The 15415-nt window shown below is 40.3% G+C and overlaps 2 protein-coding genes across 3 annotated transcripts; both read left to right on the top strand.

The window, feature by feature from the left end:
- The first annotated feature begins 93 nt into the window (after positions 1-93).
- abhd14a (abhydrolase domain containing 14A) lies at positions 94-4698 on the top strand. Its single transcript, XM_020101428.2, has 5 exons — positions 94-460; positions 1547-1824; positions 1934-2049; positions 2849-3084; positions 3976-4698. The coding sequence occupies exons 2-5, from the start codon at positions 1565-1567 to the stop codon at positions 4183-4185; spliced, it is 822 nt and encodes a 273-aa protein (XP_019956987.1). The 5' UTR covers positions 94-460; positions 1547-1564; the 3' UTR covers positions 4186-4698.
- A 612-nt stretch (positions 4699-5310) lies between these two features.
- On the top strand, positions 5311-13992 carry LOC109638451 (aminoacylase-1). 2 transcript variants are annotated; one of them, XM_020101436.2, is made up of 15 exons: positions 5311-5505; positions 5884-6033; positions 7026-7090; positions 7221-7325; positions 7419-7513; positions 7713-7789; positions 8431-8520; positions 9062-9118; positions 9244-9317; positions 9859-9908; positions 11294-11438; positions 11563-11631; positions 11722-11801; positions 13206-13266; positions 13392-13992. In XM_020101436.2, exons 2-15 carry the CDS (start codon positions 5904-5906, stop codon positions 13554-13556), a joined length of 1263 nt encoding a protein of 420 aa, XP_019956995.2. In that variant the 5' UTR covers positions 5311-5505; positions 5884-5903; the 3' UTR covers positions 13557-13992. The 2 variants fall into 2 exon arrangements, with proteins under 2 accessions (XP_019956995.2, XP_019956996.2); XM_020101437.2 differs by having other exon boundaries at positions 5372-5505; positions 5814-6033.
- The last annotated feature ends 1423 nt before the right edge of the window (positions 13993-15415 follow it).

Raw genomic sequence — 15415 nt, 5'->3', positions numbered from 1 at the left:
TGAATCTAATGTTTCTATGTCTTCTCATTATGTGACTGTTGTTGTTACATTGCAGCTTTAGAAGGAAATGACGCACGCTGCTTGTGGTCGTGTGCACCTTGAAAATTGCTCCGACGCGAAACAGAGGGTTAAGACGGAGGCAGATTAAACACTGAGCCGACACAGTCTACAGATTCCTCCGTCTTCTCGTGTGTCACTCCATCTCTGCTGTTTACTTCCCACAGTCTCTTCACCTGAGGGACACCGGATGTGCGGGCGGTGTTTGTTTCAACAGCCACACGCGTAGTTAGCTTCGCGCGCCAGTGTTTCTGTCTGTGTGTCGCTTTGCAGAGCTAACGATCGGCAGCGTCGACCCTTCCTGCAACACTTCCACCAGTGGCGAGCAGCGGTGCAGAAGAGGATGAAGCAGACAGCCTCGTCCCGCGTCCACTGATCGTGTCCGCCTGTCTTCAGTGTGTCGGTATGTGTCCCTCCAACACGTCCAGCGTGTCCTTGCACTCAGCTGTCGTCGTCTCCTCAGCCTTTATTGTTGGTAAATAAACCTGTGAAACCACAGAAGCAAAGAGCGTGTACACGTCACAGTTTGTCGTGTAATGCACCTTTACCAGGATGTTTACATTGTCAGTCGTGTCATTCAGAGCTGATCTTTATCTCTAAACCGAACCCATTGTTCCTATTATCTATTAGGTTCACCGTCTTTCACCCTTAAACAAGAAGTAATCTTTCCCCCACTAATATTTCCTGTACTATATCTAATCCTTGTCCATGTCTGGGTGTGTTTGTGTGTGTTCTCGCATGTTTTGACTCAGTAACATTAATCAGTTGACTTTATTCTGCATGGCAAGGTCACTTATTTTTCATCCTTTGATCTTAACTTTCCCTTAAATCATTCCACTTCGGGCCCTTTTCTAGATTCTTTGATTTTCCCTGCAGAGCTGCATTAAATTGGAACTATTCATTTTCATTGACCTTTTAATGTTACAGTTCACTAGCATTTTCAAAAGTGGTTTACCAAAGATTGTACTGTCCAGTGAAGCCTTCACTTGTAAATATTCTGTTGAACCACCACTTATTTCTTTTGTGTTATGATAAGTTTTTAACCATCAAGTCCATCACTGACATCTGGATCTGGAGATCTGTCGATATGACAGGTCTATAAAATAGATTTTTTGCTTTTTGTAGTTTGAAACTCAAAGATTTTCATCTAATTAACCACCTCACATGCTGATGGCACCAGTATCACATTTTTTGTTGTTTTGGCCATCATTCTTGGTGGTATGATAAAAGTCAATTTCTGACATCTGGAGATGTGACAACATCTGTTGACACAAATCCAGGATTCTAGTTCCTTGTATCCCAACAGGCAATAAAACAATATGATTAAATATTTGCAGTATCAATTTCATCGGTAGCAAGTTTAACACATCTACCTCAGATTTGTAAAATGTGTTGCTTTTTATTAAGCTTTTAAAAACAAATAGAAATATTGTATGAATAGGATGTATATGATTGGGCGTCACTCGCTGCTCTCTTCCATTTCTTCTAGGAGGTTACTCTTGACAAAATGAACTTCCTGCGTAATCGTCTCGTTGTTCTGGGCCTGGTACTGTTAGCCACGTTACTGCTGTACCTGCTGCTGCCATCCATTCGCCAGGGCAGCATGGAGCCGTCTCTGGAAGCCCAAAGATTGGGGCTGATGGCCACCTCGCCTCCTGTTCCAACCACCAACGTGTCCGTTCGCACCGGCCAGCTGCCCGGGGACCCACCGCTGTTCTTCAGAGAGGCTTTGCCTGTGGATGGCGCTGGACGACAGATATTACCGAGGTGAGCTGACAGAAGCACAGTTTTGATACGAGTGTGCAGCTCTAACATGCCATATTTTCCTGGTCTGTGCTTGTGTTGTTAAGTGAGTTTATGTTATTTCTTTGTGTAGGCTGCAAGTGGTCCTCCTGCACGGCCAGGCCTTCACATCCAAAACCTGGGAGGAGCTCGGCACAATGGCTCTGCTGGCAACAAATGGATATCAGGCCTTGGCGATGGACCTGCCAGGTAGAACTGAGGTTTTAAACACATAATCAACACTCATCCTAATGACTGCAACCATATTACTATAAAACTTGATTAAATTATAAATGATCATTAGGAAAATGTGCGATAACATTGTTGAATATTGCCATGACTATGTGACTTGTGATAAATAAACACATGTTTAAGTATACAGTGTGAAAGTCATTCTGGGTTCGCTGGTAACATAGACCCTATATAGTAAGTGGTCTATGCAGACACTGAAAAAGATGAAATGCATTATTTCCATTCCAACAACATTGTTTTATTGAAAACATTCCACCTGGCTACGGACGCAGGGACCACGGGCAGCTCCACAGCGCGAGGGAGAGGGCGCACAGCCCGGCCGCAGCGCCACCAAGTCCGGGGCAAACACCCAGGGAGCCATGCACAGCTCCACTGAGTCCACACAGTTTTAATTTTGGGTCTTTTCATACATGTGTGGACCATGAAATGTTTTTTTTTTTAAACTTTTTTTAGGGGCTCTGTCAGTAATGTACTGCTCCTCTCTGTGTCTCTATCATTCACGCTGCTCACTGCGCCAACCGCATCAAGCCAAACCGAGCGCATTCACACACACCGGCGTAAATGTCTTTTTTGTCTTGAAATCTGAGCACTCACAGCTTGTATTCGTATTTATTTGAAAATAATTATCTCTGCCGATAAGGGATGTCTTTGAGACTCAGTATTTGATGATGTCACTAATCCTATTGCAAAATAAAAAATATATATATTTTTGAAAAATGAAATAAAAAATAGATATAAATTCTTCCTCTTCTTTAAGGATACGGAAAATCCCCGGACTCAGAGGCTCTGAAGACTGACCAGAATCGAGTGGACCTTCTTTCAAGGTTCATGGAGTCGTTGGGTGTCAGGGCAGCTGTGCTTTTGAGCCCCTCCATGAGTGGACATTACTCCATTCCCTTCTTCATGAAGAACAGCGCTCAGCTACATGGCTTCATCCCCATAGCACCAGTTGGTACTCGGAGCTACACTCCAAAGCAGTACCAAAGTATTGAGGTGAGGGAAGAATACATCATGTGGTGATTCTTATTTGCGTAAACAGATTTCACTGGTGTTTCTCAATAACACCATGATATCTCAACTGTGTTTTAAATGAGGAATCATCCATACCACTCAGGCATGACCTGATCAACCCACTAGGGGGCTCTCAAACGTGAATGAACTGTGAGGCCTTGTTGAATGTCCATCTTTGTATTGAGTGTATGGTTGAACCACTGGTTTTCCTAATATCTGTGCCTTGTGTGTGCAACACACAAATTAGACACAATCAAAATCAATCATCAAAATCAAAGTCTGTAGGGCTGAAACAACAGGGCCACAATTCACAGATATTTTCACTTTCAATCAGCCATTTATTTTTCAAGTTTAACTGTAAGGTTTATAAAATGTCCGAAAAATAGCTCAAAAATATTTCTTGAAAAAAGGGATGTTTTGACATTGCTTGTTTTGTCCAGCTAACAGTTTAAAAAGATTCCAGATCCAATTCTGTGGATAGCCACCGGAGTTCATGTCTAAAATGTAAAACAACCAGAAAGCAGAAAAGCCTCACATTTGAGAACCTGGAACGATGAAATGGTTGTTTTTGCTAGAAACATTTATTTTCAAAAAAATAAATAAAGTGGAAGAAGAAAATATCAAAAGCTTCAGTTCTCTTTACCTCAACAAATCTTGACTATTTATGTTGCATCATCATGATGTGAATTTGACATTTTGCCATAAATCTGTGTCTAAAGTCAGCATCAGTAGCTTTTATGTGAGTGCTATACAAGAGACGACAACAATTTGTCCAGTTTCAGAGGTAATGAGAATGGTGTGCATCCTCAGAAAGCTGTTTACAGGTTGATGTTTATATGAAGACTCCTCAGTCCTGTGTGCTTCTTCCTCCAGACTCCCACTCTGATCGTGTTTGGAGCCCTGGACACAAATCTGGGGGCCCAGTCCCACAAGAACCTCATACAACTCCCAAAGCACTTTGTGCTCAAGTTAGAAGGAGCTCGTCATGCCTGCTACATGGACAAACCCAGAGAATTTCACCAGGGATTGATCGACTTCCTCAGCACACTGAAACAAGATGCACCGCAGAGGAAGCTGGGGTAGAAAGATGGAAACAAAGGGGAGAAAAGGGAAAATTAGAAAGAGGAACTCTAATCGGTGGTTTAATGTGTTAAAAGTTTTGCTAAAAATGACTTAAAATCAGCTTCATTGTCATACTATCGTCACCTGAAGACCATTAGCATGGGCATAGGTTTTATTACATGGAATTCGGCATGTAAAGTCATATAGTGACCCCTAACAATCCAGTATTTTCATTATGAAACTATTTGTTTTTCAGTTTTCCAACCAAGACTTTTGATGAGTTCAGCTCAACCTTTTTTAAATTGCCATCGGACTTGTATAGTTAGTTTATAGTGAGTTTTTAGTTTCATGTGTTTCATGTCTCTCTTTGCATGTAAAAACATGGAATGTGTTTGCTTCAGTTACCATTTTTGTAGGTGACATGTAGGTTACTGTAAATATGCAAAGAGGCATGTAATATATTTGCAATAAGTCTGGACAATCATGCAGAAAACAAACCTAAAGTTGTAGCTTAAAATAAAAACAAAAAATGTGTGTTTTGTATGTTTCCTTTGGGAATCATCCTTCTGATGTATTTTAAGATTTTCTATTCGGAGGGTTCTTCCATGTCTGGAAATGTTGTGGCCCACACCACAACATTTTTACAGTCATCTGCCAATTTCTTTTTTTTTTTTTACATTCAAAGTATTGGATCAGCTCATAAAATGTGTATTATCAACCAATATGCAGGAGTACGCATGTGTTTTTTTTAATGCAAGGCTTATGCAGAACTTTTGAATGAGGTGTTTTTACATTACGCTATTTCAACATTTATGTGAGTACATGATCTGTATATTTCCTCCCACACTGACTCAGCGGTTGATAAATAAATTAGAGGTGATCCAGCACAATTCTTGCACTGCTAACATCAACTGTTGTTATGGGCAGAGAAACAGTGTTAAAAGATCAACCTGTGTCTACATCAGCAATTGTGAATCATTTATAAATAATCAGAAAACATAGACTGTATATAAATATAACTATATAGCTCGTGTCCATGATTATGTTCAGAGTCTGAGCCAGCTGTAGCATGGCACTGTACAAGAGTCTGGTTTGAGTATGGTGGAAGTCATTGGTTGGAATTATTGTGCAATGTGTTTTTACAGCCCCTCAAATATCAAAGGCAAGATCCTTTCAAGGTACAATGTTCGGACTTTTACTTTGTCATTTCAACCCGGAGAACAGTCCGCTCGCTCTCGATTTACCTTAAAGACCTGAACACGCGCGCACTCCGAATTGAGGTCCGGCTGGCTGGAACCACAGAGACTGCGATTCCTCCGTCACCTGCCACTCGTACACGGGGTGAGTTCCTTTAGGAGAAACTCCAGCTACAATAAATGGAGTAAATCTGTCGATCGTTGTGTGTTAGCTCCCTGTAGCTAGCTATGCTGTAGCTTGAACGAGAGCTAACGATAGAAACACGTAGCCACAGATAGAAACTGCTAGCTTACTGTTGTAGCCTGACGCTGATCCTCGGGAGCAGATTTACCGTGAAACACCTGAAAACCATAGACTGTATATAAAGAGCTGAAAACACATTTTTATTTTTATGTCAACGACGCTATAACTGAAGCAACGACGTTAAGAGACACGTGGTGTGTCCCTCACAGTGTCCCGCTGGTGTTAGTGTTTGACGGTCTGTTATTTCTCTGAAAACCGTTGTCCCCCCCGGGTCCTCAGAGCAGCGGATCAACCACAACATGCTGCCCGACAAAGATGGTCCGGGTAGCGTAGGAGGAGGACGAAAGTCCCCCGGAGGAGAGGACCCATCTGTGGGTCTGTTCAGAGACTACCTCCGCCTCAGAACTGTGCATCCACAGCCCGACTATGGTGAGACACATGTCCGACTGTAAAATGGATGTTTGGGAATGTAGCTGAGATTTAAATGTGTGGGTCCATGTGAGGATTTTGAACATTCAACTTGATGTGATTAGTACTAAATACTGTGTTTAACGCCAGTGTAATCAAGTAATATCAAAAATGATCGCAGTATAATTGCCATCAATAGCAATACAGCAAAAGTTCAGTATATATGTTTCTTATGCTTTGTGCAAGCACATAATTCATTGACCTCAGCAAACAAATAAACGTATGTAATATAAAAATGTGACATTTATCTCGCTTGTCTTTTATTGCTAATGACTCGTGCTATATTTCGTTTTGATACAACTTTCGGCTTTAAAGAACACTGTCTTAGATGGAGAAGGTTCAGTACACAGGGGTTGGTCCAAAACAGGCAGATGTATCACAATCGACAGACAAAAAGGCAAAGTTATACAAAGTCCAGCTCTTATCTGCATCAGTTAAACATTAAGTGTTTGTGACGTTTTGTTTTCATTACAATCTGTCTGTCATTCAGTCCATTACATTTTGTGGAGGGGTGGGATGTGCCCTTTAAGGAACAATCCATTACATTTAGGCGCAGATCCAGGAATTCCTTTTTAACTTCTTCAGAATTTAAAAATTGAACAATAACCTTGGCAGAGGTATGTGCTCTTGGAGTTGGACCAGGCATGATGACCAGCGACCCTGTAGCAGACCAATGGAAATGTTGGAGGCACATCCCCTAGTTGATATGGGAAAACTAGAAAAATTTAAGAAACTCTGTTGACATAATCACCTCCACACACTGACTGAAATAAGAGGCTGAAAATGGATAGAGACAGTTTGATTCCTTGGCTTTCTATCCTGGTTTGGCGATCTTGCCAAAGTCCAGTACCACCACGACCAACAACAACATGGGTTATGACTAATAGTCTGAGATTTTTTACTCTGTCACAGGTTTTTAAACAGACTGTTGTTTAATCTGTATTTATTTATAGATGCTGCTCTGCGGTTCCTGGACAGAATAGCAGAGGAGCTCGAGCTGCCCATGAAAAAGATTGAGGTGTGTGTCACTGCTGATAGTTAAGTCCATGAAGCAAACAGATGTTCAAGTACAGACCAGAAATGTTTAATACGTCTTCTGCAAGGAAAAAGGAGAAAAGTGTTCCATCTGTCGTTCTGTGTCCCTTTAGGTTTGTCCAGGCAGAGTGGTGAGCATCATGACATGGGAAGGGATGAACCCAAGCTTGAAATCGATCTTGCTGAATTCCCACACCGATGTTGTACCTGTTTTCCAGGTATTACATTCGTCTCTGTTAATGGCGTTGAAATCCTGTTATTACCTGTAATAGACATGAAAAAAATAGATTTGATATCAATCTCTTCTCCAGGAACATTGGAAATACGATGCTTTCAGTGCTTTCAGAGATGCAGAGGGCAACATTTATGCCCGGGGATCACAGGACATGAAATGTGTAACTATACAGTGGGTATAAACTGCCTTGATAACTTGATTTAGTACACAGGATTTGTGCTCTAGTGTTTTTTTTGTGATCTTCACTTGAAATAATGTTGAATGAGAATCACCTGTTTTTACATGCACTAACCAAACCTGTACAGTGTTACTTCACATCTCTTTTTTGTCTTTGTTACAACTCTGCTGTGTCTGCTTCTTCTCTCTGTAGATACATCCAGGCAGTCAGAAGACTGAAGGCAGAGGGACGCAAACTGATGCGAACTGTCCACTTAATGTTTGTTCCTGGTAAGATATTATATATCTTCGGTTGATTACTATAAAATAATTCTGCAGCTTTTGAATGATAGTCCCACAATGGAAGAGACACAGAGAGGAGCAGTAAATTACTGACAAAGCTGGGAAACACTGTAAAAAAATTACTTTTTCACCGTCCAAACATGTTTGAAAACGCCCAAATGAACACTGTAAGCGAACATAGTGGAGCTGTGCATCTTCCCTCGGGGACATGCACTCTGACAGTCCCTGGGTCAGTGCCCTGGCACCATGCATGGCTCCCTGGGTGTCTGCGCCAATGACTCTCCATTGTTCTGAGTGTCTGCAGTTATAAGAAATGAGCTTGGCTTGACCACGTTCCAGGGGTGAGTCACATGGTCTTGCTCACTCGTTCTTTATCTAACGTATACTCTCTCTTTCACTCACTCATGTATACACACTCTCTCACCCAGATGTGCTAACAGGTACTGAAATTTGGCACAGATTGATTTAACTTGAAACGGTACCCAGTCGTACCGACGTAATTCGGTCGGTACCCTTAAAAGTACAGAGTTAGGAACCCCCCCCCCCGCCATGCTTAGGTAGATTGTCACAAGTTCACACTTGTTCTGTATATGAATATTACATTGTCAATTAAAATATGTGTTTTTTAGATGAAGAGGTTGGAGGTCACAAGGGAATGGAAACATTCGTGAAGCATCCTGAGTTCAAGAAATTAAACATTGGCTTCGCCCTCGATGAAGGTAAATAAGTAACTGCAATGTTTTTCAAAAGTAACTGAATAAAAATCTAAAGACTGAAGCTCAATGAGTCATTTAGTAACTTGAACCTGGTGTCAGTTAACCACAGGTAACCACAGCAACAACACTTGTACTTTATGAAACATTTGCTGCAGGTAACCACGGCAACAAAACTTGTACTTTATGAAACATTTGCTGCAGATAACCACAGCAATTACACTTGTTCTTTATGCTACATAACCAGCTAAGTGACCACAAATAAAAATCCCTTTAGTGTTTTGGTAAGTGACCCTGATACAGTGCACTGCAGGTGAAATCTAACATCATTTCACCTAATATTGTGGCTTTCTTTGCCACAATTTTATTGTCATATAAACATTTCAAAATTTCAGTGCACATTTTCAGGCATTAGTTTAGTAGGTTCAGGATCACTGAACTGGTTTTGTTGCAAATTATTCATTCTGAAAATCTGTCATTTTCCTCACAGATTGTGCTTTTAGAGTTATCTTCAAATGTGTTTTGTTAACGTGCATGTGTTCTGTAGGTCTGGCTAATCCTGGCGAGGCATTCACTGTGTTTTATGGTGAAAGAAACCCCTGGTGTGAGTATGAAATGTACACAATGCAAGACACCCACTACACATCTGATCAAACTCAAGGATTTTTACATCTATACTTGGTTCTGGTTTAAACTGTGAAGGATGATGAAGTCAGTTTTTCTTTCCAGGGATCACAGTCCACTGCCCAGGTAGTCCAGGCCATGGGTCCAGGTTTGTGGAGAACACAGCTGCTGAGAAGCTGGTAAGTGTCAGAATCATGTCACCAATTCAGACAACATTATGCAGTAATTGAACCTTAAAATAATAACTTGAGCTGATCACATTTATCACATGGGGTAATAGGAGATACAGTATGTGGTGATAATGCACCTTGACGTTGGCTCCCACCTGCCAATAAGCTGAACTAAGAAGCAGAAGAACTTTAACATTCTTTTGATGGTACACTGACCTTTAACAGGGAGAATCACTGAAAAAGACGGAAAAAACTTTGAAAATATCAAGAATACCAAATGGAGTTTGGCATATTACAGGGACAACACTTCCAAGTCGGGATGGCAGTGATCATGAAGAATGAACACTGTTTCAGTTCAGTGAGCGGCCCCACTGGTCAAGTTATTGATGAGCTTTTGGAGCCCAACATAATCTATTACTTCATGTGGCTGCAGAGGGCGCTGCTGCTCAGCAAAAGTAACACAGTGCTGCTTTACTAATATTCCTTTGACTCGCTGTTGTCAAAGTGTGACGAGAACTGTGTCGATGTCCACGTTTCTTTCTCTTTGTAGAGACAAGTCATAAACTCCTTCCTGGACTTCAGAGAGAAAGAGAAACACAGGTGAGAATACAGTACATATACATCATATACAAAGTTATATACTGTAATATGGATGATATTACATCTTGGCGAGATAGGTTTTCTTAGTTTGACGAAGATTTTGAGTTTAATTTCTTCCCAAATATACAGCCTTATCAGTTGATTCCATGCCTCAGTATGAATGGTCTCTCTATGCATCTATTCATATAGTGGGTATAATTAATATGCAGTTCACAAGGGATGTAAATCAGATTTTTGACTGACTCAAGCAGAGTCGAGGTGATTTCAAATGTTTGTGAGTCTGTTGGGTTCCTCCTGCTTTCATGAGCCAGTTTTACAGTAAGGTTCCTGAGCAGCCCTGATTTATGGAATACCCTGTTGGAACAGTAATCTGTCACCTACGCTCAAGCACATTTACAAGGAAATATCCTCCAATAATGAAGTGAAACTCATGAAATAGTTATAGTTACTACTTTTATGCAGGTTTGTGTTTCACAATTTTCCATTAATACCTGAAAAACTTTGTGAAAAATCTTGTAAGAACTGTCATTTAACTTGTTAGTCTTTTATACTACAGGGTACATGTGGTTTATCTAGTAATGATACCACATGATAACACTTATTTTCTGAATCCAGAATCTCAACTCAACTATCTAAATTCTAACAGAACAGTTTGAGAACAAAGCTTCTTTATTAGTCCTTAGATACATAAGTATGTGCTGGACACTTGCGAGGAAGTTATCAGGTAATGATTGATGTTTTCTAGAAACTGAAGGAAAGTTGGCCCTTGGTTACCCTGCTATGCTGGTAAGGCTTGCCTGCCGAGGACGGTACCAATGTGGGTGGGATTTCTGTTTGTGTGAGCAAGTAAGAGCGTCAGCGGGGCAAAGAGCACCTTGCACAGCTCTATAATGAATCAATGCCACAAAGTCAGTGTTTGGTCATGCATATTGTAGTTTTAAAAAACTGCAGTCTTCAAGGTATCTCTGCATCCTGTAGGACTATAGACACAACCAAAAGCTTAGGTAGGTCAAATTGCTTTATAGTGTATTAATGCATTAACCTTCTCAAGAAAAATATAAACAAAAAATACAACAGATCTACAGCATATTTATATTAAGCAATCATTTGTCATCATATTGTATAAATGATGTTTGGATGGCCTCATTATAAAATGTAGCATTGTCTTATTGTAATGGTATCTACAGCGTGCTGGCACGGTGTGTATCGCCCCTAATATTGTTTGTTCAGAGACACAAATTAATATGATTAACAACAAGTTATTAGTTCTTAATTAATCAGAGCATCAGACTTTGTGGAAATGTTTGTGGTTATAAGTAAAGTGTTCAGTGTTGGTCTTGCATTGTAACTGCAGTAAAGTCATTACTTCTGTGTGTGAAATTCAGGCTGAATACCAGTGAATGTTTCACACTCGGTGACGTCACTACAGTTAATATGACCATGGTCAAAGGAGGCGTGGCCTACAACGTCATCCCAGCTGAAATGGACGTCAGCTTTGACCTCAGAATACCCCCCACTGTAAATCTACAGGTGTGTATGTGCAGATTGACCTTGTGTTGCTCAGAACGTCACACAGGCCGAGGTGAAGGTGTGTAATGTCCTTCAGCTCAGTGTTGCATCTAAACAAACGTCTGATATATTATTCTCCTGTCAGGAGTTCGAAGGACAGATCAAACAGTGGTGCAAGGAAGCAGGAGAAGATGTCACCTACAAGTTTGCTCAGGTTGGTGCACATGGTCTTAGACTGTTGTTCTGACTTCTGTTGTTTTGTTCCTGTTGTCAAATAAACTAAATGAGTCGGCATTCTTTGCAGAAACATATGAACCAGAATCTCACCTCCACAGAGGAGAATGATCCTTGGTGGAGCACGTTCAGTGCAACCTGCAAAGCAATGTGAGAACACTGTGCACTTAACACACTCACTGCTTCTGTTCTCACACTTTTCTTTTTCATGTCATGGATGCAGATTCAGAGGCATATGAAAAGCTGTAAAGATTACATTACTGTTGACAGAGTCCATTAAAAAGAGAAAGCTTCAGAATATTGTGATAACTTGAACCTCGATCTGTGCCCCATTTCCATCTACCACTGCATCAGGAGGTGTGTGTCTCCATGCAGTGTCTTTCTCTTGGGGAGTGCCTCACTTGAGCGCTACATCAGAAAAGCACTGTGTGTGGGTTATGTTTCCATGACAACAATATCTTACAAAATATGACCACCATCTTTATATTATAGACAAGCATAGTCCCTTTGCTCTTTTCTTACTATTGATCTCACCAGGAGCATCGACCGAGGGATGCTTGCCCTCACACTAAGTAAAGATTTGCACTGCAGTGCCCACTAGCTCACTTGATGGCACATATCTTGATACCTACATACGGAGGCCCAAGCCGTCCTACAGCGGCCGCAGGTTTTGTTCTGACCCGGCACCTTGCTGCATGTCCTCCCCACCCTCTCCTCCCATTTCAAACTTGCACTTTCCTGTCAATAAAGGTAAAATGCCTCAAAAGATATATAAAAAAAAAAAGATGAGCTCATCACTGAAAGCCATGGAGGAGTTGTATTGTTGTGTTGATGCCTATAAAGTGTGTACTGATAAAAGCACAGCGCTCATCAGCAACTGTTACCAGCAACATTCAGTGTCTGGCAGATCTGCTCCTATGAATGGGCTTTTCTGTCTGACATAGACAGCTTGAAAAAAAACAGAAATGGCCAGAAAGGACCAGAACAGGCTTTTATTCATGTCTTTGTTCCCAGGGTGACAGATTCCTTCTCATCTAATTCAATGCATGAAAAAAGGCAAAGTTGACGACACTAGCATTTTTCATAAAAAGATTCTATTTTCAACTTGTACTCAGAGCAGTTAATTAGATTAGATGGAATGTTATATGCTACATGGACGCACTGTAAGTTAACTCAGATAGAATTTATTCTATTCATTTTATCCTTGCATAGTATTTATTTTAATTATTTTGTACCCTCTATTTTTGCCCACACACCCTTTTTGATATATTCACTCCATGAGTCTTCACACCTCAGCTGCAAAATGCTCTCAGAATCTTCTTCTCTTGTTTAGAAAGAGCTTTTATATCCACTGTGGTTACAATTACTGGTCTGAGTGTCTGAGGAAAGGCAAATTTTTCCTCTATCATCTATGTTTCCTGCTGTTAATGTGTACGTCTCTCTGGTCATGCAGTTTTTGGAAAGGTTTAACCAGATAGCTGCAGATGATAAAATCATATATTACTATTTGTCTGCAGTGAGTCTCATGTTCATATGTTCATATCTCCATTGTAGGAACATGACTCTGGAAAAAGAGATATTTCCAGCTGCCACAGATAGCCGTTTCATCCGAGCGGTGAGTTTAAGGACTCAATCATTTCAAAGCAGGAACAATGAGAATCCACCTTCTGCAATTGTCAATTCATTTGCTTTTTTATTAATCTGTTTATCATGACATCTACCTCTGTTGTCTGAATCAAGGTGGGTATCCCTGCTATCGGCTTTTCCCCAATGAACCGGACGCCAATCCTGCTGCATGATCACAACGAGTATCTGAACGAGCAGGTCTTCCTGAAAGGCATCAGCATATACGAGAGGCTCATCCCGACTCTCGCCAGCGTCCCGGCCTTTCCTGATGAGGCTTAGACGAGACCTTGTCTATTAATCTTCTCTCAAACACACTTCACTCATGATCTGAATATTTAACTTGAAGAATTTGCAGAGATTACCAAAGAATAATATCATTAAGCCACACTGAGCACTTAACCTCTGGTCTGTTGTTTTAATTATAATTTTTGATTATTTCTGCTTCTCAGGATTTTTTGACACCATTATTTGAAAGGATTGTTGATTGAGTGTCTGTGTGAATGCAGTCTCAAAGAAATATCATAGCTTGTGTGAACCATATTTTCATTAGAAAGCATCAGTTGACTAAAATGTGAAGATAACTTTGATTGATAAATGCTTGGATTTGAGGTTGGTTAACTGCCACTTTTTAAATTTAGCTTGATTTTAAAATGATGACAACACAGATAGAATTGTATTTAATAAACTAGAATTGAATAAATATATTTGTTCGTCACTTTCAGTGTCATATTCTCTTGTGTGATCAGAATTAGAACTGTGGAGGAAAATTTCTCCACACCAAAGACATTTTAGCCTCAAACCAACCATCTGCTCCAAACACAATTTACCATCACTACATCAGTGAAAAAATCCTTAACATTTGAAACACATGACCCATCTGTGCAGCCTTCAATTTATCATCAAGTGCACCTCATTTGGTTCCCATTTTGTTACAGAAGGTCCTGCCTACACACCACAGTGAGTTTCATTATTATTAGATAATATTGTACACAGTGTCCTAAAGGAACCAATGAGGTTCAGTACAACACACTGCTCATTATTAGTCCATCATTTTGGTCCAGACTGAAACATGTCAGCAGCAATGGGAGGCATTGTCATTCACACATTCATGAGGATACAATGCATCTTTGTTGCTTTGAGGATCCCCTGACTTTCCTTTAGCGCCACCATGAGGCTGATATTTGTGGTTTAGTACAATGTTAGTGGCAAACAACGACTGAATAGCTTGTCATTATAGACATTTATTTCATAATAATAAACTCTATTTATATATAGCTTTTCAAAATAAAGTTACAAAGCAATTAAAAGGTTAAAATGTCATGTAATCATTTATCACAAGAAATAAATAAATAACATGGAACAATCAAAGGATCCAATAAAACTGGGGTTACAAGAATGCCATTGTGTAAAGAATGAAAGTAAGTTCAGACCAGAGCCCATTAGAAAGAACTTCTTACACTGAATTGAGATCTTGAATTGTAACCACATGGTTGTCCTCTAAACTTTCATCTGCCACCATCATCAGGCCACAACTCAAATTTCCACAACACTGTCATTTGTATATAGACCCTCAAAACTCTGCAAGCTAGCACTGTCTTTGTGAGCAGTTGACATTTGCATTTACTTTGCCCAAAGCATCAAGTAAAAGGGCAGTTTCACAGAGCTGGTAGAATATCTGTGTTATATTGTCACAATAAATGGAACATTTTAGTATATGTATCATTTTAAAACCTGGAAAACTGTAAAGATCTGCTCAGCCTGGGTAAAATTGTGTTTTCATAGCAAATCCCCAAAACAAGTTACTTACATTTATTCATGAGAATTCACCTTAAATTATAAAGAAAATAGGGAATATTCCCTGAACACGGATGTTGCGAAATAAAGGAGCAATGAGAGCTATGAGAAATAAACAACTTCGTATGATTTGTAATGCTGTTTACGCGAGATAAAGGTCGGCCTCGTCTACAGTTCAGCTCCCTCTGGATTTGTCGTCCAATTAACAGTGTATGGCTCTCCGAGGGGGACTGGCAGGAAGACTGAGCAGTCAGTAATTAGTCTTCTCTCTCCGCAGGACATGACAGCAGTATTAGCACATGGGGCCGTCAGAGAGGCGACTAAAAGCAGAACCCACATCCTTC

This window comes from Paralichthys olivaceus, chromosome 2 (assembly GCF_024713975.1).
Source record: "Paralichthys olivaceus isolate ysfri-2021 chromosome 2, ASM2471397v2, whole genome shotgun sequence".
Lineage (NCBI taxonomy): Eukaryota > Metazoa > Chordata > Actinopteri > Pleuronectiformes > Paralichthyidae > Paralichthys > Paralichthys olivaceus.
This window is presented reverse-complemented; position numbering and strand designations above follow the sequence as displayed.